The sequence below is a fragment of the Varanus komodoensis genome, unplaced genomic scaffold, assembly GCF_004798865.1.
Source record: "Varanus komodoensis strain SLA01 unplaced genomic scaffold, ASM479886v1 scaffold6_2, whole genome shotgun sequence".
Taxonomy (NCBI): domain Eukaryota; kingdom Metazoa; phylum Chordata; class Lepidosauria; order Squamata; family Varanidae; genus Varanus; species Varanus komodoensis.
The window spans coordinates 2,761,653-2,788,123 of record NW_025336346.1 but is presented as its reverse complement, the minus strand read 5'-3'; the positions used below and the strand labels follow the sequence as shown (position 1 = coordinate 2,788,123).

At 48.7% G+C, this 26,471-nt stretch overlaps 1 protein-coding gene across 3 annotated transcripts; it reads right to left on the bottom strand.

Moving 5' to 3' along the window:
* Nucleotides 1-791: 791 nt before the first annotated feature.
* Nucleotides 792-22,474, bottom strand: IFRD2 (interferon related developmental regulator 2). 3 transcript variants are annotated; one of them, XM_044451092.1, is made up of 12 exons: nucleotides 22,342-22,474; nucleotides 11,035-11,151; nucleotides 9,894-9,978; nucleotides 7,920-8,044; nucleotides 6,863-7,020; nucleotides 6,683-6,733; nucleotides 4,806-4,987; nucleotides 4,256-4,361; nucleotides 3,292-3,429; nucleotides 2,466-2,594; nucleotides 2,219-2,314; nucleotides 792-1,527 (listed from the first exon to the last, which is right to left on the bottom strand). In XM_044451092.1, exons 1-12 carry the CDS (start codon nucleotides 22,385-22,387, stop codon nucleotides 1,447-1,449), a joined length of 1,314 nt encoding a protein of 437 aa, XP_044307027.1. In that variant the 5' UTR covers nucleotides 22,388-22,474; the 3' UTR covers nucleotides 792-1,446. The 3 variants fall into 3 exon arrangements, with proteins under 3 accessions (XP_044307027.1, XP_044307029.1, XP_044307028.1); XM_044451094.1 differs by lacking the exon at nucleotides 22,342-22,474 and adding an exon at nucleotides 17,377-19,602; XM_044451093.1 differs by lacking the exon at nucleotides 22,342-22,474 and adding an exon at nucleotides 11,900-11,991.
* Nucleotides 22,475-26,471: the final 3,997 nt, after the last annotated feature.

Below are 26,471 nucleotides of genomic sequence, written 5' to 3'. Positions count from 1 at the left end.
CAGCCACCAGAAGAGGAGGCAACAGGGTACCCATGATTATGGGACCAACAGAAGGATCTTTCTTTGCACTGAGGTATGGCTTTGGTCGGCTTTCTTTTTCAGCCATCCAAGCAGGGCTGCTCTCCAGAAAGGGGTGGGGGGAAGCAGCCACAAGCATGAACAGCAAAACAGTAAAAAAATGAGAGCGAGCCATGAGGGGCAGTCGTGCCCAGGGCACCAGAGAGGGGCTGCAATGGATTCTTCACTGCAAGGCGACCCCCGATCACCCCAAGTGAGGCTTCCTCCTGCCGCGGGGCTCCCTCTTGCCTTGATGCCTGCTTTGGCGGTGGGCCAGCTGCTCTTAGCTGGGCTCCTGGAGGCGGGAATTGGAGGAGGGAAACCCGTTGTCGGTGGCAAGGGGCGTGCGGGAGCAAGCAGCCAATTGGCTGGGAAGGAGGAGAAGCCAAGGGGAAAGAGACTTGCCGTTGGCTTCAGCGGCAGAGCACTGTGCAGATGGAGCGGCACCTCGGTGCCCTGGCAGGGGCTGGAGCAAGCGTGATGCACAGCTGCACTGGACCACTTTGCAGCACCGCTCAGAAGACAGCATCTTCTCCAGGGACGAGTCCTATCCAAGGAGCAAGCGAGTCTGTTCGATGCACCTGCCTTGCAGCTTGGACAACAGGGTGGGAGCCGAGGCCGCAAAGGGCCCCCAGCCTCCATGCAGCTTTGGTGGCCCTCTCCGGACCCAAAGCAGCGCCTGCCTGGGCAGTCACGAAGCTCGCTGGGCGAACGATGAAGAATAGGCAGCTGCATGAGCAGAGAAGTGGTAGAACCCCCTTCTCTCAGTCCAACCTTTTAATGAACTATACTGATCTCTGGAGTACATTTCATCCATCCAAGGCAAAAACACCTTCCACACAGGAGGGGCAGAACCCCAAGGCACCCAACCTCAAGCCACTCCCTTCCTTGCCTTCACTGTGGACACTGCAGTCACACTGAACCAACCCCTCATGCTGAGTTCATTGCCAAGAAAGTCCCCAGCCGAGAAGATCCAGTCCTGCGCTCACCACACGCACCGCAAGAGCAACTGCAGAAGGCATTCAGCAATGAAGACAGGGAAAGGAGGCTAAAAAAGTCACTGGCTTAAAAAACCAGTGGTGGAGGGGATAAATCTCCCCACTACCCAACCTCATCTAGATTTTTGGTTAAAAAAATAAAAATGGCACCTGCCCATTGCCATCCCACCATGATTCAAAGATCCAAGACATTTAAATATCGTTCTGTACATATATAAAAGCCTCCAGGCAAGGGGGGAGGGCTGAGGGGCCATGGCACAAGCCTGGTTCCTGAATGAGCCAGGGCATGGGAGCCCCTCAGCCCAGGCTCTTCCTCCCCCCGCAGCGTTCACAGTGGTCCAGGTCTGTAGTTCATTGGCTTGTAGGGAAGGCAGGAGGAAAGCAGCCCCCGTCAAAGGATGTCGGCACGCTTATCTCGAACGCGGCTCCTTGCTTTTGTCCGGGCCTTGAAGGCAGCTGAGTTGTACAGGTGCTGGTGAGGGTGAAGAGAAAAAGAGAGAGGTGGGAGACAAATAGAAAATTAGCTAAGGAGATTTCAGACTGAGAAATTTAAGAACACAAGGGGCACAGTGAAACTAAGGATTTAATTCTGTTAGACCCCGTTGGAGTAATGTCTGTGTATACACACGGGACGATGGCTGCCACACTCAGGTGGGAGACTGACTATCATTAGCTCTGTCTTTGCCATGGAAAACACAGCAAAGCAAGAGCACTGGAAAAACCCTGCTAGGTCAGGCCAAGAGGCATGGCAGAGCCAGCCTTCCCAACCGTGTGCCCTCCAGATGGATCCGACTGCAGCTTCCACCATTCTCGGGATAGGAGCAATGGAAGTTGTGGTCCAGCACACCTGGAGGACACCAGACTGGGTTCAGGTGCTCTGAGGCAGCAGTGTATATTAGCCACAGCAACCAGCCACATGCCCCCGGGACATTCACAAGACGGTGAGAAGGCGGAACCCTTCCCCTGCTGGCCTTGTGGGGCCTGGAGACTTGCATTTCAGCCTTTGGACTGAGGGTGGGCCCCAGCTGCTTCCTAGCAGCGCTTCCAGGTGCCTGTGCTTGGATGCCCTTGGTGGGGAAAAGGTGCACAACAGACTGCTCTCAGAGAGACCCCCAGCCTGACAAAACCCAGCATGGCAGCAGGTGGCAACACGGCTGATGTACCTTCTCAAAACGTGAGATCTTGCTGGCTTTAATAGCCGCAGGGTCCAGCACAAGTGGAGGGCCCAGCTCAAATATTTCCCGCAGCAGCTCGTTGTTCTAGGGATGAAAAGACAGAACAGCTTGGAGCTAGAAGAAAAACACCAGAGCAGCTCCCCACAGTTAGACCCCACACAACTGTGCCCCCACCCCGATTTCTTCCCTCGGTGGCAAACGCCCCCAGCAGAGATCCCTGCCCCACTGTGCTCACCTGCAGATGGTGCCTGACCCCGGAGCCAAGTGCCTCTTTGAAGGCGTTGTATGTTCTCCTCCTTGCCCAGCTGTCCACATACATACATTCCAGTCCAAACTTGATGGTCTCCTCATGGCACTCCCCGTTCTGGAGCAGGGGAAAACATACTGGGGGACTCTGCAGAGAACAGGCGCTCATGCCACCCGCACCCTCAGATCCCTCATAACTGAAGAGAAACGCTTGGCACTGCGCACCCTCAGGGAAGGCAAGGTGTGACTGGCACTTTGCAGGCACTAAGGGCACGGCCGGATAACCCCCTTGGGGCATTTCCGATTCTACGCGAGCACCTGTGCACGGCGTCTCCGCTAAGACGCCAACTGGGCACCCCGTTATACTGCTTCCTCAGTGCAGTGCCTTGAGCAGCAGCTCACAGAGCTGCCCCAAACAGTGCTGGCTGCTGTTGCTTTCGGTATCGAGGGGGCACAGGCATGAGGAACTCTGCTCGGTTCCGGAGGTGAGGGGAAGCCCTCCAGATTTCCAGGAAGTCCAGAGCTTGAATCTGAGCTGGACTCTGGAACCTAGTTCGAATGCAAGGCCATAGCCTGGGGACATGGGAAGCAACCTGAAAAACAAGGCAAGGCATCAAACTCTGCGCTTTTCCTCCCTAGTGAGTAATCATAGCTTGTGCTTCACAGGTCAGTGTGATTATGGGAATGTGAGTGTCTGTAGTAGGGTCAAGTCCCCGTGCCTTTGCTTTCTGGGGGATTAAGGGCTGCACTGATGCTGAATGGAAAAGACCCCCTACAGACCACGACATGAGAATGGCGAGAGCCTGGCAAGGCACCTCAATGAAATGCAGCACGTCACGAAAGATGGAGCGCTGCTTGCGCCGGTCTGTCTTGGCTCGGTACTTGTTGCTGTCTGTGGCCAGAGCTTTCAGTTTTGTGCACAGCAGGTCCGTGTCTTCGTAATAGAAATCCTCCTGGGACAAAGATGAGATCAGATGCCAAATGGAAGCTTCAGCTTGCAGGCCACGGTCTATCCAAGAGACTCTGAGTGACGCATATCCATCTTCCACTCTCCCCACACTCCCCCCACTCCACCTGGGGTCTTCCTCCTTCCTACTCGGTAACTATAAAGGGGCAGCACCCCATGTGCCCAGTCCACTGATCTGGCACAGCTACTGACAGCATGCAGCTCCCATGCTCAGCCATGTGCTCCCCAGATATTTTTGACATCAAGTCCCATCAGCCCCAGCCAGTCAAGAATGTTGGGAGTTGTAGTCCAGAGCATCAGGAGGATGGCTGGTTGGGGAAGGATGGAGTGCCAATACCCAAATTTAGGTGTGGCACCATTTTACTCAAGACTAAGCCATCTAAGGTCGGTCTTGGAGCAGCACCAAGCCAGGGAAGACCCCAGGAATGACTTCAAGGGATCGTCTCCTTCCATATTATTAAGGAAACTAGTTGGGAATACTGGATGTAACTTAGAGCTGGTTAACAATGACTCCAAAGCAGGCTTCAAGTTCTTCACAGAGTATCCTTCTGAATTGTTGGAAAAGGGTCTACAGCATCATTCCTGCTGAGTAAGACCAGGTGTTCACCTAGGCCAGCATTCAGGTCCTACAGTGGACAACCAGGTGCCCCTGGGAAGCCTACCAACAGGACATGGCCTTTCCCCCATGTTGTTTCCTCCCCCTCTGCACCTGCTGACACACCGCCTGAGAACACAAAGGTTCTCTGATGATTAGACACTGGCCATTCACACACAAGGACACACATGCAAGAACGAGAAGAGCAGTCGTGTACCTCCATGTCTCGGGCCAATTCAAACAGAAGTGCAATTGTTTCACCCGCCACAATCCGAAGGTTGACATTATCACTGGACAGCATCAGAGGCAACTTAGGTAAATGACTGTGGAAGAAAGAAGCGCGATTTATTTATTACAGTATCATTACTTTGCACTTCAACTTACAAATATCAATAATGAGCCAGGCTTAGTGACTTAGGTTTAGGCTTACAGACTCAACAGGAAAACGGTTTTGGGAGGAACAGGGAAAAAAGCAGATCTTAGGCACCTGTCCTTAGTTGATGTCTGGCAAAGTAAAGGAATAAGCCATCACCACCAACCAGCAATTCCATTTTGTGGGGAAGTTGTGCCCCTACCCTTTTCTCAGCACGCAGCCCCAATTCCTCATAGCCAGGCAGATAAACTTAACACGGGCAATTGTGACCTCTCTTCATTCAACCGTTACCTCCAAGTTTTCGACATGTTCTGCTGAGAGCTAGAACTGAATAAGGCAAAAGGAGGGCTTTCTCCGTCAGAAGAAATGCTGCCTGACAAGATGGGTCACTCACTTGTCCAGGATCTTCTTGATCTGGGTGCCTGGGCAGATGGTGAGGAGCAGGGACCACGACTGGAGTGCATTGCAATGCAAGGTCTGGAGTAGAGGACTGTGATGGGAGGGCACTAAGCTGGTATCGTTGCTGCAGGAAGGGCCAAAGATTCCCTCCAAGCACCCAAGGCAAGAGACCAGGTCCTGGAAAGGAGACAGGCATCAGTCGGTTCTCACATGAGCAACAAAAGCCAGCAAGAGCCGGTGTGTTGTGGGGGTTAAAGTCTTGGGCTGGGTGCCTGGGCGATCTGGGTTCTAAGCCCCACTCAGCCATGATGCTCCCTGGGTAGCTTTGGGCCAGTCACAGACTCTCAGTCTAACCCACCTTGAAAGGTCACTGTTGTGAGGACAAAATGGAGAGGAAGAGGGTCGTGTGAACTGCCTTGGCTTCCTTGCAAGAGGAAAAGTGCAGGCTATACATGCAATTCTTAAATAGTCATTTTAGAGAATGTAATTTTAAGGAATAGGAACAAAAAGAGCTGCTAGTTAACCAGCTCAGCAAATTCTGCTGGGGCTCAGGATGGCATTTGCTCCCAGGTCCTGCTGGCTACTGAACCGGAGAGTTTCTGCCTTCCCAGGTGCAGTTAAACTTCCCTGAGCCCCATGCATGTTGTTAGTTAACTCTGTCTGGAAGGAGGCATTTCTCATGTTACTCTCAGCCCTTGTTCCTCCTCACAGAGTGGACTATGCGAGTGGCCAGAGGGCTGTTTCTCAGTACAAAATGGATGGGCTTGCAAACACATGCCAGTGTTTGCCTCACAGCACAAAATGCATCCAAAAAGATTTCAAACTGTGGCATTGTCCACCATGTTAACTCCCGGCTAATCTATACCTGGCAGGCTCCAAGGATCAGTATGAGAAAGAAAGCTGATCTAGTCTGATAGTCTAACCAGAATAAGTGTAGTGTAGTGGTTACAACATTGAATTTGGACCAGGCAGACCCAGGTTTAAATTCCATTCAATTGTATCTTGACCCAACCTGTATTTCTTAACCTAGTCTACCCTGCAGGGCTGTTGTGGCATAAAATAGGCACCCTCCATGTAAACTGCCATGAGAAAGAGCAGCATTTAAAAATGAAATAAACAGTAAATTCATATAAATTATTTAGCTAAGCCCAGTAAAGAAATTTCTTATGATAATTAAACAACGGTAGGACAGAGAATTTGAAATAATGACTTTAGAGTAACTCTGGTATTGTGTTCAAAGATTTGTGGATTGCATCAAAGGTAGCTTCAAGAGAAAAGCTTTATAAAATAGTAAGCGTGTGGAATTATATAGCAGCCAGGATACTAAGGATATTTTCGGCAGCGGATTAGGCAGTAGATGCATAATGGTAGCGGAGCCTGTGGCTGCATTGTAATCTGAGTAAGGAATATTGGAAGAAGAGAATGCATAGCATCATAGAAATTACAGGCTATGAGCTACAGTTAATTCCAGCAACAACACTACTGGCAGATACTGAAGATCAGAACTCTAGAGACTTTGGGGGCAGTGAATTATACGTCAGTAGCTACAAGGATCCTTTCAGCCAAAGCCGGGAAAACAGCATACATCCCGTTTCTGATATAGTGTATAAAGACGACATGGGCTATCATGGTGATGAAGAAAATGGCAATTTATACTTTGTTCCCAAAGGGAAGAATGAATTCCATCCAGACTTCCAGAAATGGTTGGGTATTATGTATCAATTTGTGGAATAAGGTCAGCCAGATCATCTATCACCATTAGGCAGACGGCGGGTGTGTTAACATGAATGATTTTAACTGATCTGAATGACCATCTTGCAAAGCAAACTCAAATTCATGCACTGAAAAGGCTCCAGCTCTAGCATACATCACCTCCATGTCTGCAGCAGCGATATAGCAGCACATCCCCAGGGCTGTGGCGCACTGTTGGCAGGGAGGGAGGAAGAGAAGGTCAACGTTGTCCTGTCAAAAGTCCTGGATACTTTTCCACAGACCCAGGTAACGCCTCCCTTCCCCGAGGCACTCAAGGCAGAAGGAAAAGGGGCTACTCACGCTTTGCCGAGCAACCGGGCTCGCCGAGGCGTCCGTCAGGATGGTGACGAGGAGGGGCTTCAGGCTGCGGAAGACCTCCTCCCCCTCGGGCCCTGAGCCCATCTGAAGGCACAATAGTGTAAGAACTGTAGCAGCCAGGGACTGTTCCTCCCCTTTCCCTGAGAGAAGGGAGAGACAGCGTTGGCCTCTTTTCAGGTACAAAATGTGCAAATGATGCCAGACACATACAAGACCAAACACGGGGGGTGATAAAGAGGTCTGGGATGGTGGGCACCTCGAGTGCGAGATGCGCTTTCAACATTGGGACAGTGCCATCTGGGGCAATATTTTAAGGTGGTTTTAAGACAAGTGGCTACGCACGGGCAGTAAAGGCTGTTTCAAAGGTGACATCAAGATCACATCACAGAGGCATGGAAGGGACTAAAGAAACATCCAGGAATCCATCTCTACTTCCTTCCTAGGTAACACTGGAGATGCCAGAAAAGACCACCAGTCCAGCAAAGATGGAGGAAGGAAGGCCAACAAAGCTTGTGCTATCTAACATGCCTCATTTTGCTTCCCATTTTATTTCATTCTTACTTAGAATTATTAAGCAGGGGTTTTTAAAAAGGATATTTGTGGGAAAAAGCTGTAGCACCATTTCGCTTCACACTGAGTTTTAAAAAAGCAATCCAACCTGCCAGCATTCCCAATTCTCTGATAGCTGTAGCGCCAAGAAAGACACAAAAGCTCCAGTTTCCAGGAAGTCAGGAAGCCTGGGGCAAAGTTTACTGGCACGCTTTGGACAAGCCATAACAAAAGTGACAAATTTCAAAGGATGATACCGTGTTAATCAAAAAGTATCATATTTTCAAAGTTGAAACTGTTACCATTATCTGCTCCTATTGCTTTCAATCACTTCTGGCTGATTTCAAAGGGAGAGATTTTAGCAAGTGCTACATTCTCCCATTAAAACGCACAATATTTCAGCAAGTGTTGATTAGGGCAGGTCAAGTTCCAAGCATCATAAAAGCAGGTCAGTCCCCAAGACTGTCCCAAGACCCCCCAAGACACTCACCTTTCTTCAGGCACTTCTCTAAAGAGTCAGTGACAGTGAGCCTGCGTTCCAAGAGGAAGTCAAAGAGCATCTTGGAGGAGAAGGCTAGCCGCAGGTTCTCTAGAGCAACCTGCCGGATCTTGGCACTGGGAAGGGGTTGAGAGGACACGTGGGGTCACAACAAGGGGCAGCCCAGGAACAATGCCTAGAAAATCTTCCCTTGCCACCCAAGAATCCATGCTTATTTAAAAAAAACTAATTCAGAATAAGTTACATCAATTGAGGTTACTTCTTTCCAAAAATGCAGGACTGAATTGAGACTGTAGACTGTAAGTGACCAAGGACATCACTGGGCAGTAAAGATACAAAAAGGGGTGTCGCAGACTAGGCCAAAAAGCTGTGCAGGGCAATTAAGCCTTTCCTGCCACTGCAATGCCTTACTCATAACTCATCGGTCTGAGTTCTCGGCAAGTATGTGCCTAGAACTGCCCTTTTCCTATATAAAAACTGAACTTTTCATTATGAAGTGAATAAGTACACTGCACATGCTCTGTAATCCACAACACACACACTTTTTTGAGTGTGGGGGGCAATGTAGAAACAGAAAATCAAGTCTAACTGCAGCTTGCAGTGGCACATAGACATGGCAGTGCACTCACGTATTACACAATTCATCCCAAAGATACATGAGACTTCAGCACACACATCTGAATTTTACCATGTGCTGGATTTCTGAACCCACGCAAGGAAGTAGTATGGATACAGAGGCAGGGAGACAAGGATCTGCAAGGGTGTGAGCATTTCTATGGGCCACACTATCTCGGGGTACTCCAGGACTTGTGAGCTAAACAGAGGGGGAACAAGTGAAAGCCACTGGAAAGCGATAGGCTTACGAAGGGTGTGACTTTTAAAAGCAACATCCCAAACCACCAGGCTCCCTCTGAATACGCGGCTCCGTGGCCTGAAGGGCAGCAGTAATTCATACTTCATCGCAAGGAGCGGTGCCAAGCATTGTGTGCACATCCGGCAAGCTCTTCTCCCAGGAGCCGCATCCAGCCTATCCTGGCTGGCAGTCTGGTGCTGCCAGAAAGACTTGGAGAGAACTATATCATGGAACGCAGTTCTCCAAGCACTGGGCCTTGAGAAGCTAAAATGAACTATGCGCCAGCGGAAAGTATCAGTGTGCATGATGAAACACTGAGGCTTGCAAACTATAATGGCAAGGGGACAACAAGGCTCTGATAAGGACTGAGGATACTCAGCGGCCCTGCGTGACGTGGAATGGACTATCTGGGAAGAAGGCATCCCTCAGCTCAGGAGATCAGAGTCACTGCAATTCATTATGTTACCTTGTGAGCAATGCCAACATAACGCAGCCAGACTCTCCCAGGACGCCACTGCCTTCCAGAGGCAGAGAGGTCAGCAGAATCAAGGACGCTCAGGTTCAGCTCAGCCTCCATAGGAGCAAGAGCTGCTTGCTCGCTCACTTTCCTTTCCACTTGCTCAGAAGCCTGGGCACTGAATGCACTGGCCTCTGGCAGCGGAGTCAGAAGGCCATGCCAGACACCACAGCAGCAAACGCGGTGGTGTGGTGGTCACTGCTGAGCAGGAAGACTGAACGACAGCAATGCATTCTTGCCTCCCCCGCCACTTCTTCCTAGATCCGGGCTTGAGAAGACACCAAGGCCTCTTCCCTCACTTCCACGGCTTTACAGGAGCATCGAGCGCCAGATGGCATCAGCATCAAGTGGAAGGGAAATAGTGGCGAGTACACAACTGCACAGTCAGAACATGTGCACACCCTCGTCAACCCAGAACAGCTTAGAGTTCACAAACCACTTCAAGCTGATAACAAACCATAGTTTGTTAATTCAGGCATCACACTAAGTTGGCGTGTATAAGCTTCTATAAGCTCTGCTTTGGCAAAATGCTTCTATAAGCTCTGCTTTGGCAAAATTTGGCAAAATTAACCTCCAAACTGCATGCACACCTCACCTCTTGTCCATCACATTGTCGATGTACTCTTTCAGTTTATCTTCTACATCCTCTTGCTGCGCCTGCTCATCCACTGCCTCACCTCCTGCACAAAGCAGAAAAGAAAGCATCAGCGCCCAGTCAGACCAGCCAGGCTGACAGTCTCTGGATCTTGCACACTCCTAAAGCAAGCAGAACAAGAGATGCGAGTCTGAGCGGAACAGCACAGGCAGAGCTGCAAAAAGGTTCTTCATCCGAAGCATGTCAGTTGGCATTTTAGCCAAAACATTTTTTTCTAACAGGCTTTTGGCACCTGCAAATTGTTCTAGGTGTTGCTGTTGGTATTACAGGATAATAATAGCATTAAAATGGTTTATGTTTTTAACTGTTTGGCTGAATGCCACTTTAAGGACCAGGTTGGTGGCAAAATGTCATGCAGCAGGAGAATGATGTAAGCTGCTTTGAGTTCTTTGTAAGAAAAAAAGGTGAAATATAAAACTAATAAATAAAAACATAAAGCAAAACCAAGCCTCTGGAAGTGCATCTTTCAGTAGCCCCAGCATTCAACATGATGTTTTCCACTGCATCCTAAGAACCCTGGTTTTAACTCCAAGACATGTACTGCCAGCACGTATCAAGGCTGTGTTTTTATAGCCAGCCTTGTGAATGGCTAATGAATATCCTTATTAGTCATCTGTAACCACAAAGAACTGACTTTTGTAAATCTTCCCTGTCTGGTTGCCTGGAGGAGATTCTTACAAGCCTAAACACGTGGTGGCAGTTTTTGCTAAAACCTTTACAGTCATCCTCTCCTCCACCCTGCTGCTGCGCTCATGTCCTGCTCAGGGCTTTCATGGGGGCAGCTGTCTAGCCACCATGTGAACTGAATGCCAGACTGGATGGACCTTGGTCTGATCCAGCACAGCTCTTCTTAGGGTCTTACGAACCCATTTGTTTTCAGGAGTGCTAGTTCTCCCTTCTCAACATATCGAAGTTCTGCCAAAAGCACACCAAAAAAACACGTGCTGTGAACAAAACTATGTCATGTGGAGGGTCCAGACTTCACAGGTGCGCAAGCGAAGCTCTGTGGTTCGAAGAACAGAAGTTTTGCCTAATACACAGAATCCCAGAGTTTTTGTCACCCACCTGCGCCCACACTCACCTGGCACTTCCTCCACTACACTGGTACTCTCACTGGCACTGCTGTAGTGGCTCAGCACTTCACTGGCAGCCTCATCGTCACTGGCCGGGGTCTCCATCTTGGTGTTGCTGCGCGTTCCTAAAGGAAGAGATGAAAAAGCTGAGAGGCAGCTTCACGACCAGCTGAACAAAGAACCACGCTGAACTGCATGTTTACCTACCTGGAGAATGTAGACTATGCAACAGGGTTCTATTCTCTGCAGGTGTGACTAACAGGGGCTACAGGTGACTATTTAGGAAGAAGTAATTTATTGTGGTGTACACATCATAACCTGACAAGCTAGTTGCTCATGCTACATCAAAGAGTGAGAAGAGCTACCAGTCCACCCGAAGCACGTCGAAGCAGAAGAGAAGCAATGTCACCCCATGATTCAGCAGGGCAGCACTCAGAACCCAACAGGTGACCATTCATCATTAATCCGCTGCACACCTAAAAGCACTCCTTGCGGGATAGTACAGGCATCCAAGCAAGCCTGGGGATGAGCCAGCTCACCACCGGAAAGCCTGGCTGCACGGGCTCATACAGAGAGCCTACCGAGGGTTACATGGGTGCTACTGCCTGCGAAAGGATGATCTGCATCCCCCCGACCTGCTAACTTTTGTGTGTACTTCCCTTCTGGACAACAGCAGCAACAACAACAGCATCCTCATTATGACCTGTCATGCCTCTCTGACCTCACTCTTACACACCTCACCTGACAGTGACTGTGTCTAGCAAAGGCTGACAGAGCACAGAACATTTAACCATCAGCTAAGCCAGGAAAGCTCCAGAGCTGGAGACTGCAGTCAACCAGGAGAAGGAAGGGGAAAGCCCGCTTTTCACTCACCTAAAGCTATCTTCTCTCTTCACATCCCTGGATGCCTTTGCTGGCACGGGACAGCAATGAGCCTGCTACTGACGCGAGCGAAGTTAAAGTAGCGCTATCAGCTTAGGCACACCCTACTGCTAACTATTCCAGGCCTGGACCAGAAGATAAAAGGGAGAAGGCAGCAGCTGCACTTCTGACTGTAAGGGGCCAGGACTTTACTGAGTACTTAAAGACACCTAGTTAAATTCATAGTAATTATTCATTTCATTCAGGGTGAAATAAGCAGAAATGGCTGAATTATATGTAAGGATGGGGGGGGGGTCATTTAGATCACTAAAATCTTAAGAAAGTGGAGATTAATGGAGTAAGCATTAAAAATACAAACAGAGCATACAGCTTCATTTTTGCAGATTTTTGTTTTAGTCAAAGGTCATAATAACATTACAGGAACCCAACAACACACAGGGTACTGTAGCCACAAACATTAAAAGGGAACATTCAACCCACGCAGAACAAAACTGCATTAAGGAGGTGTACGCATAGGTGTTCAACGTCTGATCCCACTTTAACCAACAGTAAGGTGGAGGTCACACGCTTGGCGTGAAGCCCTTGTTGAGATTTGCAACTCTTAACCCCTCACTCTTTCTTGTCAGTTCGACTGAGGGTCACAATTCTTCCAAACTGTGAGAGGGGCTTGTCCTACACAATCACAGGTACTGAACAGGTACCTGTTCAGGATACTCCCGAGTTCACTACACAGAGGTGGATGTTACAATACCTTTTGATCAGCAGTTGGAAAAAGCATTTGTTGTAGTTCAAGAAGCAGTACAAACATGTCCCCATCTGCAAGCCAGTTTTCAAACCTGGGCTTGAACTACAGCAATACTGTTGGGCTAAGAGAATCAGTCATTCTGAATAAACAGAGCATGCATATTTACTAAAATAATGAGTTTCGTAATAGCTGGTCTGGCTCCAGCAAAGTCAATGCTCAAGAAGCGAGAATCAATATATTTTTCCTATGAGACCATATCAGTTGGTGTCGAAACTGCTTCAATAGCACAGACTTTTGCAAGCCTGTTTCAAGGAAACAAAGCCATTTGGACCAGTCATTTACAAGATACAAGCAGTCGCACAGTTACACTGATAGTATCCTAGTTCCAACACTCAGCTTGGGGTAGCCAGTACCTTTGTAGGAATTTTATCCCATACAAGCTCAAGATCAAAAGCCTCACAGACCTACCTATTCCGAAGCACTGAAGGGGCTGAGTCTGCATGTCATGATAACCCACCCAGGGAACAAGCCACAGTGGGTTGGTGGTTGTGCACATGAGCCACACCTGAGCCCCAGAGAGGACGTGACTTCTCATGGATACTCTGCTGCTTTGCTCCCCCTCCTTCCCCCGGGGGGGGGGATGTTTCTCCAGGGGGTGTCGCCCAGACTGTGCAAGGAAAAAGAACGATCCTCCTCTCTCCATTCTCTCTCCAACAGCCACAACTGCAAGCAGATTCGAGCTCACTGCAGCTGCCAGAGAGCCCCGCTGCACAAGCGCATCTTGTGCCCCGAGGCGCAAAGTGCCTCAGCTGGGACCACTTGCAGGAGGCTGCCTGCTTCCCCTTGCAGAGAACAGCCCCCTGTATGTTGCCCCCGCCAAGGCTGGGAGCTGACCCCACTGTACGAGCCCCGCTTGTGCTCAGGGGACCAAGAAGAAGGGTCGGAAGGAGTGGGCTCCTGCTCCTCCTGGTGCCCGGTCCACTTACTGGTGCCACCAAGGGCTCCCCAGCCTGTGTGTCTCACCTGAGAGGTCTACCTTCAGGTCGGAGGCAGGCGTGCCTGGCCCACTCCACCGTGCGACCTGAGGACTGAGCAGTGCCACAGAGCAGTTCCTTGCTGGGCGCTGGAAGCGCTACCCTTGGGCCACCAGCGAGGGTGATTTTTTGGCCGGCAGGCAAAGCTCCTGGCAGCGGGCGCCAAGCAGCACTTGGCCACTCTGGGCTCTCCCAGCCCAGCTCTCAAGAGTTGTGATGGATGTTTGCTGTTCTTCCAAGCAGCCCACTGGCTGTGGGGCTCCCCCACGGTGGGCTGTATCATCTTGTTGCAGAAGACAAGGCAGCTTGTGGGTTCTCAGGGTGGGTTGTTTGGGGGAGCAACCACCACCTACCCTCAGTGACCGAGGCTGTGTTCTTACGGCATACCAGCTCGCCTGTGATAACAAATCATGGTGCATTGCCGTGTCATCCAAACCAGGTCTCCGACTCAGGAACTGGTAATGTGCACACATGTGTTTGTCCATGTGCAAGTGTTCTTCAGAACCGGTACCTTTGATTTTGTAGCAAAAAGATTCGTCTAGATTCCCAGAATAAGAAAACTGTAGCCTCAAATATTAATTTGTTTCAATGCATTCCACTTGCCTGAACTGACAAATGAAGAAGCCAGTCCACGGCTGTTCGTCGTGCTGAACTGGGATGATGGAAGCGGTTACTCAGGAAGGCACCAGGCTGGGGAAGGTGTCAGCATCACTACACTTTTTTTGCAGACAAACAGGGGAAGAAAATGCCCCTGCTGAGCTCAGCGATGGCGCCATGTTTCTTTTAAAGTGCTAAAATAGCAAGGTGGCCACTGCACAGCCTTGCTTAACCTCCATCCCACACCTCTGGAATTGAGCTAGCCCTGCGCAGGGAGATGAATTGTGCTGGCAGGGAAAATTGGCCTTGTAGCCCAAAACATCCAGAGGATGCATGGCTGGGGAAAACTGTCTTGGTCCAATGCCAGAGTGAAGAGAAGATAATGCCTCAGCATGTAAAAACAAACAAGCGCTCCCACAACTGAAAGACAGGTGAAGAGGAGTGGAAATCCATAAAACGTAATGCCTGCAGCTATACAAAGTGGACCAAGCTGGGTCTCCATGGGCTCAGCTGATAATGACATACTTTTGGCTATCTAGCTGTCAAACCAGGCGGGTTCGGGTTCCCAATTTGAAAGTTCACACCTGCCACAACAGTCACTTCCAACAACTCCTGACCCTGAGAGGCACAAAAACTCCCAAGAACCACCCACTGAGGCAGCTTTGGCATGTTCAGCTGCCTGAGGAGGCAAGACAGAGTTTCTCCTTAGCTAACCCCAAGCAGAAGCAAGCGGGGAGGCTGCCTGGGAAGGCTGCCAAGGGGCAGCCACCCTTCCCCTGCTATACGCAGACAGAATGGGTGAGATCGGGTGACACACTGCAGGGATTCATCCATTGTCACTAAGCTGTGCCTGTCCTATCAAGAATGTGCAAGCTTTTGCCTTAAACAGCACCCTTCACAGGATGGCAGGGAAAGGAACAGCTGTACTGGAAAAAAGGGAATTGGTGCATCTGGCAGACAATGGCTGATCGCACAGCTTTGAAGAATCCAGACGTGTTGTTGTTGATTAGAGTTTTGTACAAGGGCTGTCCCACCAGACAGAAAGTGTTGTGCTATCCAAAAGCCAGCACATGTTCTCGGCAGCAGAAGGGACACACAGAACCCATTCTCCTGCTCCTATGAAGGAGCAGAGCAGTGGCAAACTCAAGAGGAAAGGTCAGAAAGGAGGAAAAGACTGGACAGGCGGGTATGGCAAAACGAGAGAGAGAGAGAACAAAAGGCCATTTAATGCCTGACTCCTAGCAACAGCCTCGAGTCCAACATAGCTAGGATACTAGACGCTACACATCACCCAAACCAGCAGCCAGCTCTCGCCGAGCAGTGGGCACCAAGTGACTGCTGCTAAAGGGTTAACAGGCTTCTGGCTTCCTGCCCTAGGAAGGAGCGGACGGCAGTGGTGGCACGAGCCCACGAGCTGACTGGAGCCGAGCCGGATGAACGCATATTGTTGAGTGCACAGCTGGGCCCCACAGCAAAGCACGCGGCACAAAGGGAGGTTGCCAGGAGCTCTCTGCCTCAGGCCCAGCAGGGGCTGTTCGGCACCAGGCGGTGACCTGGCATTCCAGCCCCCAAAACCCCACAGGGCGAGGCGTTTCCCTCACGATCCATTTACGAGGGCGATTGGCCACAGGAAGGCAAGTGGGGCGCATGTGTGAACTTGAACACAGCAAACTAGTTCAGGGGTCATGTTTGTTTCTGAGTGCTTGCAAGTGGTCTACTAGCCACATGCCAGAAGATTGGGACATTGCGTTCTGTACAGCTGTGAAGAGAGACAAGCTCTGTGTGTGTGTCTGTGTAGGGGTGTGTGTGTGCATGTGCTGAACACGTCAAGGTAGACCTCAGTGAGGCCTGCATCACACCTGGTACAGCATTGTGCAAGAAGTCCGCATTCTCCTCCTGTTTTCTGTTTCAAGACTGGCTAACCGAAAAGGGCTGCTTTCCCCTCACGCCAGCGTCTTCCCCTCCCTTGCACTGAACAGCCGTGCCGTCCCCACAAAGAGTTGGACAGCTTAGGAACCTGCTCCCTATTTTGGAATGTTTGGGTTGGTGCCAACACAGGCCGGGCTTCAGGATTTTTTCTGACAAACCAAGGAGCTTCCCTGACTGTTTCACCTCAACAGGCTAGCACAGCCTTGGCCCATGCGGGAGTGCTCTCTCCAGCAGTCTCTTTCCTTATCACTTCTTGCCTAGAATAGCAGAGCCGTCTTATCAGGTTAAGAGAGAAAACCTTGGGAAATAAGCTTAGGCTTTGCATATGGCAAAGGCTTAACAAAGAGCCAGGGTGGTGGTGTGTTTAAGAGTGCAGCACCCAGACTGGGGAGATCTGGGTTCCAGTTCCTGCTCAGCCAGGTCGCCACTGGGCAACTTTAGGCCAGTCACCAACTCTCAGCCCAACCTACCTCACAGGGTTGCTGTTGTGAGGATGACAGTGGGAGGAGGAGATCTGTGAATCCCTTGAAAGGGAAAAAGGCAGGATATAAATATAATAAAAAATAACAAAAAGCAAAGGGGTGGTAAAGACCACACCCTCAAATACTCCACACCAGCACTGTGCTCCCACAGTGCCCAACCAGCTGCCTACGGGGAATCCACACAGAGCACATGAACGCATCAATGATGCCCTGCCTCCCATGCTCCCCAGCAACGGGTGTGCACAGCATACTGCCTCTGATACTGAAGGCAGCAAATGACTCTCAGCACCAGCAGTGATCAACGGCCTTCTCATGATTGTGTCCCGTTCTCTTTAAAAACGGTCCAAATTACTTCCACAGAATGCAATGACGGTCACCAAGTTCCACCATTTAACTCCACGTTGTGTGAAGATGTGCTTCCTGTTTGCAACACAGAATCTCCCACCAATCAGCCTCACAGGGTGACCCTGAGTTCTAGCACTACCAGAGAGGAAGAACAATGTCTCCCTATCCACATTCTCCATACTGTGCATAATTCTGTAGACCCTAAATACTCCTAAGGCACAAATGTCTGTTTATTATGTGTCCAAGGGAGGTTTCTAGAAATTTTTTTTAAAAGCTGCAGGCAACAGAGAACTCATTTTGCCTCCAAAATAGTGCTCTAAAAAGAACTTTGCTTACCTAAGCTATTCAGTGTTGATGCTGCTCATATGGGAAGGTCTCACCCAGTTTCTGTGCCCTGTGTCCATACACAGCCTCACCTCCACTTGCGGAGAGAACACCGCTCTTTCTGGATGATGCCACCGCCACACACCACAAACTGAAACACGGGCCGCGCAGGGCCAGCAAAGCTTTCGGCAGCCCTGCTGGAGCATTCCCCTACACACGGGTGAGAAAGCAGGTGCTCAGCCCAGCACTGGCATCCAAAAGTGAAGACAAAAGCACTGGAGCAGTTGCATATGCACATTTTTTGGGGGAGCTTGGCAGATTTGTCTAGTACACCCATAAAGGTCACCACAAGCTTTCTTTCTTTTTTTACTTTCACACATTGCAGAAGAATTTTGTCACTTTTTTTAATGCAGTAGTGCATGCCAAGTTTGTTTTGTATGACTCAAAGCCACACTGTTCCATGACGGCACACTGTCGCCTTCCAAAGCAGGGAATATTTATTTAACAGGGTTAAGCTACGAGTGACAGTGTCAATTCAGGTATCTCAGAGGTTTGAGAAACTAACAAATGAAGATTAAGGCACTCATGTCTTTCATACCTGTATGTTCTCCTTCCATTTTGAAAGTTCTTGGGCATGTGATGACCAGGGGAAGAAAGGCAGAAAAAATGGGATGGAGAAAGCAACTGGAAAATTAAAAATAAAACTTTTTTCCCTTGGGAATTTCTGAATAATGTGGAAAAATGGTTCCCCTTCCCCCAGCATCTTTCCAGTTTCCCCTTTCTCCCACCCCAAGCTTTCATATCTTTGGGAATAAGCATCTACATTGCTTAAAGCATTGGTTCACTATTCATCCCACAGTTCTTGCTTTACTGATCTCGTTCTCACTCTGGATTTCTCTCGACAAGAGCAGTTTTTTCCACAGTTATCGAGAAGAAATACACTCTAAGTCATTCAAGTTTCATGCATAGCAGCAGATTGGAAACTACTTCAGAGCACCCAATAGCAGTGAAATATTTGTCATTACGCAAGCCGTTTGATAAATATATTTACTCCTAAGTAAAACATTTAACAGCAAGGATTTGAAAGTTAGAAGGTTTAATTCTCACTTTCCGCATCTTAGTTCTCATCTATTTGTTACCAAGTCAGGTTGGAGGCCCTACATTCATTCATTCATTCATTCATTCATTCATTCATTCATTCATTCATTTATTTATTTTCTATACCACCCATTAGTCAAGATGTTTCTTTGGGAGATTTATATAATCTTACACAGTTACTATACACAGCTCTGAACAACTTGGGACCGAAATAACTGAGAAAGCCTCTTCCCCCTTAGCTACCTGCCCAGTCACCGAGGTCATCAGAGGACATGCTCCCACTGGTTCGACATGGACCCACGGCATGACACTGGAGCCTACCAGGAGGAGAGCTCCCTGTTTCCAGAGACCAGGCCGGCTCCGATACTGCTGTTTTGATGCCCACTATGGGCAACTTTGGTCAGGGAAGCCGTTGCACCTGATTAGCCAGAGTTTTAATGTTACCTTGTTTTTAATGTTACTGTTTTTATTATTTCCCCGTTCTATCTTTTAATTATTCAACACTCTGGAATCTGCCTAGATATGAAGCAGAACAAACAAATAAGGCAACAAAACACTGTAGGAGTTTTCCTAAAATCAAATGCTCCCCTTCCTGACCATATATTCCTTTATGTCCTTCAGAGACAGGGTTCTTTAAACACACACACACACATTACAGTCTCAGTAGCTGCTTCAGACAGTTGATTCAGGATGTCATGAAAAAGCACTGTATTATTTTTTATTTATAATTCATTATTGTATTTTCCATGGCAAGGAAGGGGAAAGGTACCTGTAAGGTTTTCCGCCTCAGGGGCCAAAATCATTTGACAGCCTTGAGTACTATTATGCATCCTGACTGGGATGAGCTTCTGCCTCAAGCAGCAAAAAGTCTTGGAACCAACCCTGGACATGTTTAGAGAGAGCTGCAGGTGGAGAAAGGTACCTGAGATGGTACAGAAAATTATCTGGAGTAGGGAAACAGCTTGGGGTTCAGAGAGACAGGCAGATATGGTCAGGACTGCAACAAACTGACAGTGTAATTCAGAACTCTTTTCTCAGAAGTAACACTGAATTTAAGGGGATTTACTGCCAGGTAAGCATATATATGATTTTGTTGTTGTTAGTCGCGAAGTCGTGTCTGACCCATCGCGACCCCGTGGACAACATTCCTCCAGGCCTTCCTGTGCTCCACCATCCCCCAGAGTCCATCCAAGCTCACACCAACTGCTTCAGTGACTCCATCCAGCCACCTCATCCTCTGCCATCCCCTTCTTCTTTTGCCATCTATTGTTCCCAGCATTAGGCTCTTCTCCAGGGAGTCCTTCCTTCTCATTAGGTGGCCAAAGCATTTGAGTTTCATCTTCAGGATCTGGCCTTCTAAAGAGCAGTCAGGGTTGATCTCCTCTAGGACTGACCGGTTTGATCACCTTGCGGTCCAAGGGACTCGCAGGAGTCTCCGCCAGCACCACAATTCAAAGGCCTCAATTCTTCGGTGCTCAGCCTTCCTATGGCCCAACTTTCATATATGATCTAATATATGATTAGAGACTTACTATTTATAAAGGTGTTCAGAGCTGCAACCTTCCTTATCCACCCTGAAGATTTGTTCCAACATTTGGATCGAAAGAAAAATCTGAGAATCTGAGAATTGATAACAGTGATAGTTTAAAAAACAACCAACCAAAGACAAGTAAAAATCCCAAATCCACAACTATAGCTTGATTAAGATCTTTGGTTGGACTTAATAAAGGTGTGCATTTATCAATGCATGCATTAACCATGCATTTTAGTACTTTAAGGGTTGCATGACGAGGCTGCTAGAAATTTAAACTGCAACAGTTAGAGTACATTGTAGGATTTCAAGGCGATAGAACCTCAGAACTGTAAAACAAAAAAACAGAACAGCTGTTGTGGAATCCCAGAAACTATCAAAATCAAATTTTTGAAAGAAAATGAGAAGCCACCTTTGATTCCTCGCCTGGTCCAGTGACCAAGAACACCACAGCCATGTCTTCCTGAGGCCTCTGTTCAGTTCCGTTGCACTTACTGGTGAAGTGGGTGGGAAGGGGCAGCAAACAAGGATTTATTCAGCAGTCACTTTGTTTAATGGGTGTTACTCCCCAGTAATGATGTGAACTTGCAGCCTCAGAACATGGGTTATTACAGCCTCCAATACATTCCTATGCTTTCCCTTGCCAGCGCGCCATGTTTAGTTTGCAGTGATTCATTAAACCTTTGAAGTGCTAGACAGCTCTTTGCTGGTCCCAGGCACTTCCTCATCTGGATTTGACCCTGAAAGACCAAGCAAAAAGTGTGAGCATTTACAGAGTAAGTTTGAAGCAAGCACAGTTTGGGAAACTGCACAGTTTGCTCCCAAAAGTAAGCAAGAGCTGTATTAGCTTGTCTTCTATGAAATTTAGATTGTGGAAATTGTTTCTAATTATGCACATATATCTACTCATATAAATTAGCATATGAAACTTTGGGCATTTTTGGGTTGTGAGCCAGAGCTCTGGATTTAGGTACCTAACAATTCCCCTGTCCTAAGGGAAGGCCCTTTTGCATTCCCATCAACTTGATCTTATTATCTGCCCTAAGACATCAAAAAACTTAATTCAGCTCACCAACTAATCAGAAAAATCTGTATTTGCAGCAGGAAATGCTTAGAAAGAGGAAGAGGGAGAGACTTCAGAAGGGAACTCTGAGCATATACAAAGAAGGATTTCATATATCTGAGCATATACAAAGAAGTTAAAGAGTCACAGCATTGCTGCCATCCCATAATGCTTGTTTTCTAGCTTTTCCTTATTTGGGCAGACTTAACTATAGCTTATTTCATCGCTCAACTCTTAAAAGCGGTGCAGCCAGATCACACAAAGGTCCATCAAGTCCGACATCCTGTTTCCCAAAGTGGACAGCAAACAGCCACAAGCAAGGCCTGGAGACCAGTGTCCTCCCCTGTTGTGGTTTCCCAGAGATTTCATAGGAAATCTGAACACAGCTCATCACCACATGACATGCACGTGCTGTGCCCTGCATACTGACGGAGGCACATACAAGAAAGAAAAAGAAATAGGCGATCTTCGAGAACAACATTCTGCCCGCGCCTTTTATGCCACCTCCCAACAGCCTTTTGACCTCTTCGCCAAACGCAGCAGGAGGTGGAAGGGGCTGTCTTCAGATGTGTTTTGCACTTGAAGAATGAAGACATCAGAAGTTTTTAAAGGATGGGTGTCTTTTAAAAAAAGGGGGTGTGTGGTGCGTTTGGAGGATGAAACCATTCCAAACTAGAGCCACGGGACAGATGGTGGATGTCCTCGGAGATCCTTGGAACCACTTAGGATCTCTATCGAGTCAAGCGTCACCGTTGTGAAGCACGCGCCTTTATCTAACCCGGCGATTCTCACTTTTGCACTTATCAGGATGAGAGAGCGCGCGCCACGTGGGGTGAGGGGAAGTTTGTCCAATGAGTCCTTTCCCGCAACCAACTCCACTACTTCCGAATCACCAAGGGGCGCACACAGGCTTCTCGACTCGAGCGACTCCGGCTCGGGGAACGATCAGCTGGAGAGGCAGACTCCAGCGGCGGAGGAGGAAGGGGATCTGCCCTTTAGTGCAAGCGCGTCACTCTCCGCCTGGACGCGCGGCGGCACTTCAGCCTCGGGCGTCACCGCCAGCGCAACAGCTGCTGGGATCCCGGAGAGCGCAAAACCTCAGCTGAACTCACGGGGAAGATTCCGGATTCCTCCCACTCTCTCCTCCTGCTGCAGGAGGCTTAGTCCCCCGTCCCGCTTCCATCCGAAGGAGGAAGGAACCAGGCAGGCAGGAAAGGAAGGCAGGAACTGGGCGGGCGGGCGAGCAACCGCGGTGCTATAACGACCGACCGACCGACCCACTCACCTCTGCCGCCCCGACGAACTCCATCGCCCCGGCGTTTTCGGGGCATGGCCAGGCCGAGCAGGGCGTTTATCAGGAAGCGGCTTGGGGCCGGGCGGAGTCTCTGCACTGGGGATCGACGGAGCCGGTTGCTGCCTGACGGAGTGACCACGCCGCTTGCTCCACCATCTTCCTTTCCTAGATCGATCAATCACTCGCTCTCCTCACCCCCCTCCCTCCACGCGGGTGCCGGTGCCGCCACCGATGTGCTCTCTGGGAGCTGAAGTCTCGACGAGCCCGCTTTGCCATGCCCATGCGCTTTGTGACAGGGAGGCGGGGAGACTACGAGCCCCATGATGCTCTGCGCGCCGTCCTCTCAGAGACTTGCCGGGACATGTAGTCCCAAGGATCAAGGCGAGCCGTAGGTAAGGGAACTACGATTCCCAGAAGCCCATGGCCTCAGTTGCGGTGGCTTGGCGGAATTTTGAGTTCTTCTCGCTTTCACGGTTCTGGGGGCTCCTGTGAGTCAGGCACATTGTCGCCCTCTGGCGGAGAAACGGTGTGATGACAGGGACTAATTGTAGAATACTGGACAGATGCCCAAAGGGTTATCAAGGTAGAAAGTAAGTTAATACTCGCTTTACTCTTGGCAACCGAGGCGTGCTTTTGCCCACAGGCACATTTGTCACCATACCGTGATCCTCCCATGGGAGAAAATTTGAACTAAAGGTGCAAAGTTGCAAATCTATGCAAGTTTAGACAGAAAAAAGGACTACAACTCCCAGCATGCCCTAGTCAGTTTTAGAATCATACAATAGTAGAATTGGAAGGGGTCAAAGGCTACCAGGTGCTCAGTGCCCAACTCCAAGTTAAACCATCCCCTTCAGATGGCTTGAATGCCTCCTGTGTGGGAGAACACACAATCTCCATAGGTCTTTGGTTCCATTGCCTGCTGCTCTGACAGGAATGATTTTTTTCTTGATATCTGGCCTGAATCTGGCTAGCTGTAATTTGATCCCATTATTCTGTGACCTGCATTCTGGGATGATCAAGAAGAGATCCTGGCCTTCCTCTTTGTGACAGCCCTTGGGGTACTTATAGAGGGATATCATGTCCCTGCTCAACCTTCCCTTGTTGAGGCTGAACATACCCAGTTCTCTCAATCAATTCTCATAAGGCTTTGTTCCCAGACCCTGGATCATCCTTGTTGCCCTCCTCTGGACCCTTTCCAGCTTGTCTGTATCTTTCTTAAACTGTGCTGCCCAGAACTGGACACAGTACTCCGGATCAAACCTAACCAGTCTTGAACCCTAAGAATGGCCAGAATAAACACTCCATTGATAAAGTAGCCGGTGCCTATGGAAACTGATGCTAGAAAAACACAGCTACCCCTCTGGAAAGAAATGGTACGTTTCTTGAGTGACCCTGACTAAAAAGATACTTTTTTGATGAACATCTGAAACACGCCAAAGTGAGGAATGTATCTCACAAAGCAAGTACTGCTGGTGAAAGGACCAGTATGGAAATTGGTACAACTCTGTATGGACAACAGTCCCTCCCTTGAAGATTGTAGCAGCCTGGAAGGTTGGTGTAGGGCTTTATATATTAAACCATACTTTAGTTATCATATAGGGCTCAAAAATCTGTACTTTCAAATATAAAATGCAAGAGCCAAACAGCAGAATCATAGAATTGGTAGGGGACCTTTAGGCCATTCAGTACAACCCTCTGTTCAGTGCAGGAATTTGGTTTAAAATACCGGTGCTCCTTTTCTGTTTTTCTCGACCTCATCCTCTGGGAGCTTTTCTGTATGAGGCATTTACTGGGTGCTTGTTTACCACTTCTAGTTGTTTACAGATTCTTTAGATGACACTGTGACCCTCCAGTTTTGCTTCTGTTTTAATGAGAATTTTTACTGAGGGCTTTTACAGCAAGAAAATGGAGTATTATTTTTGAAATCAAACAAATTTATTTTCCTACTTTTGTAGTTGTGCTACTCAACTATACGGCTGCCTGGGCTATGCATTCTGAAGAATTACAGAAGAATGGATTGAGCCACGGCAGAAAAGCAGGTGTAAGAGCCCAGCTTCGAAAACAAAAACATACTTCCCTACAAATAGGAAAATAGCAAGGCAGATTGTTGGCTGTGTTTGTTTTCTGCCCACAGGGCAACATTTATGTGGGAGAGTAGCAAAGCGTATCATCATCCAGTCTGTGGTCTTAATGATAAGTTCCATTTTAACTTCATCTTTGCAAGGAAGGCAAGGCTTTGCAGCTGCAATTCTGTGCCCAGTTATGTGAAGGTAACTTCTGTTGAGCTTAGTGTGTTTTAGTTTCTAATATGCATGCATAAGGTCTACACACAGTTGCCCTAACTACATTGACTAGGGTATAAGTCTCACTGAAGTATGTGGAATTTCTGAGAAAATATTTATTTATTAGATTTATATCCTGCCTTTTTTCTTGCAAAGAAGTCAAAGCAGCTCATATCACTCTCCTCCTGCTGCTCTCCGTCATATCCCCACAACAAAACCCTGTGAAGTAGGTTGTGCTGAGAGTCTGCGGCTGGCCCAAAATCACCCGGTTTGCTCCATGGCTGAACTCGAACCCAGAACACCTGAGTCCCATGCCTGTGCTCTTAACCACTACACCACACTGTCTCTCAGCTGAATGTGCTCTTGGGGTGACCGTACAAATAACTGTGTCTTTAACTGCTCCATAACTGAAAGGAACTGAACAGGTGTATCCTTTGCTACTGTGACTGTGCTAAAGCAGTCCTTGATTCAGTAAAGAGGAGACTATCAGGTTTCCAAGGAAAGCTCCTTTGAAAGAGAGACTGAATGCCAGATCTGGTTTTAAACACTATGCATGTGACATTTATTCTATGATATAAAGAATGCAGAAGTATAGGAATACAAGTTCAGCGATCATCAGCAACACTATCAAGAGGCCTCATTCACACTCACGTTCATGCAACACTCATACAGCCAATAGACCCTCTCGGTGATCCATCGGGACTGTGGGTGACCAGCAGCAGCGCTGTTCTGGCACGCACAGGAGCTGGAAAGCCCAGTCATTTTATACCTTGTAGTTGATGCTACCAGCTTAGTCCAACTGGATCGAACAGTGAACTCCTCCGAGCAGGGCTGACACACAGAACGTGCTGGTCTTTATCCCTGACGCAGGCACTCTCCTCGCATCCCATTCTCTCTCTGGATGGTACAGCCTGGGCTTATCTTGTCTGTTACGTTCCATTCTCCAGCCACTCCCGGCCTCTCAGTTTTCTCAGTCTGGTTGGTCCCATCATGCTTTTTCATTCTTCATTTTCTTCTGGGTCTTCGGTCTTCAGGAATCCATGCACACTGTGACACTACTCTTGCGGAGAAGCTACACCTGCTGAATTTCTGCATCTCAGGAAGAACATGTAATCATGCTAAATCTAATTTTGCACTGATTTTTTGTGGTGAATAAGTGTGCAAACACACTCAACAAAACAACTGTTTGTGGCATCTACTCCTTAAAATGATATAGTATCAATGAATTCATTTCCAGACTGTGAACTGGTGAATGCCGAGAACCGTAGCATATTTTCTGTCTATACACGCGCAAAATTGCACCCTGAGGCAAGCAGCTCTTCATCTATGTTTGTTGCATGTGATGAAGTGAATTCTAGTCCATGAAATCTTGTGCTAGAATAAAATGTGTTCCCCTTTAAAGTGCAGCTGGAATCCTCTGTCTGTGCAGAAATAAGCAAGCAAGATGCCTGCCTGGTGAAGAGGTGATGGCAGCACTGTGGCCTGAAGGAATCAGTCGGAGGCGCAGACATGGTAGCTTTCCTTCGTCTTCAAGGCCTGTTGGTGGGTGAGGCTGCCTGGCCTTCGCATCTGCAGCCCCTGCTACCTGCTCCTTTCTCTTATGGCATCTCAGCCTGAGTTGGCCTTTGGCTAACTTTCTTCTCTGCTCTGGCTGTGCTGCTGGAAAGGGGTTATAAGAACGTGGGGCGGTAGTAGCTGTCAGGTCACTTACTGGTAGGGGAAGGATCTTGATCCAGGGCCAGCCTGAGCTGGTGTGGAGCATTGCCCAACTTGACCTTGCATCATACTGTTTGGTTAAACCTTGTTTCTTTTGTGCTGGCTGGCTGGGGCCTGGGGCAG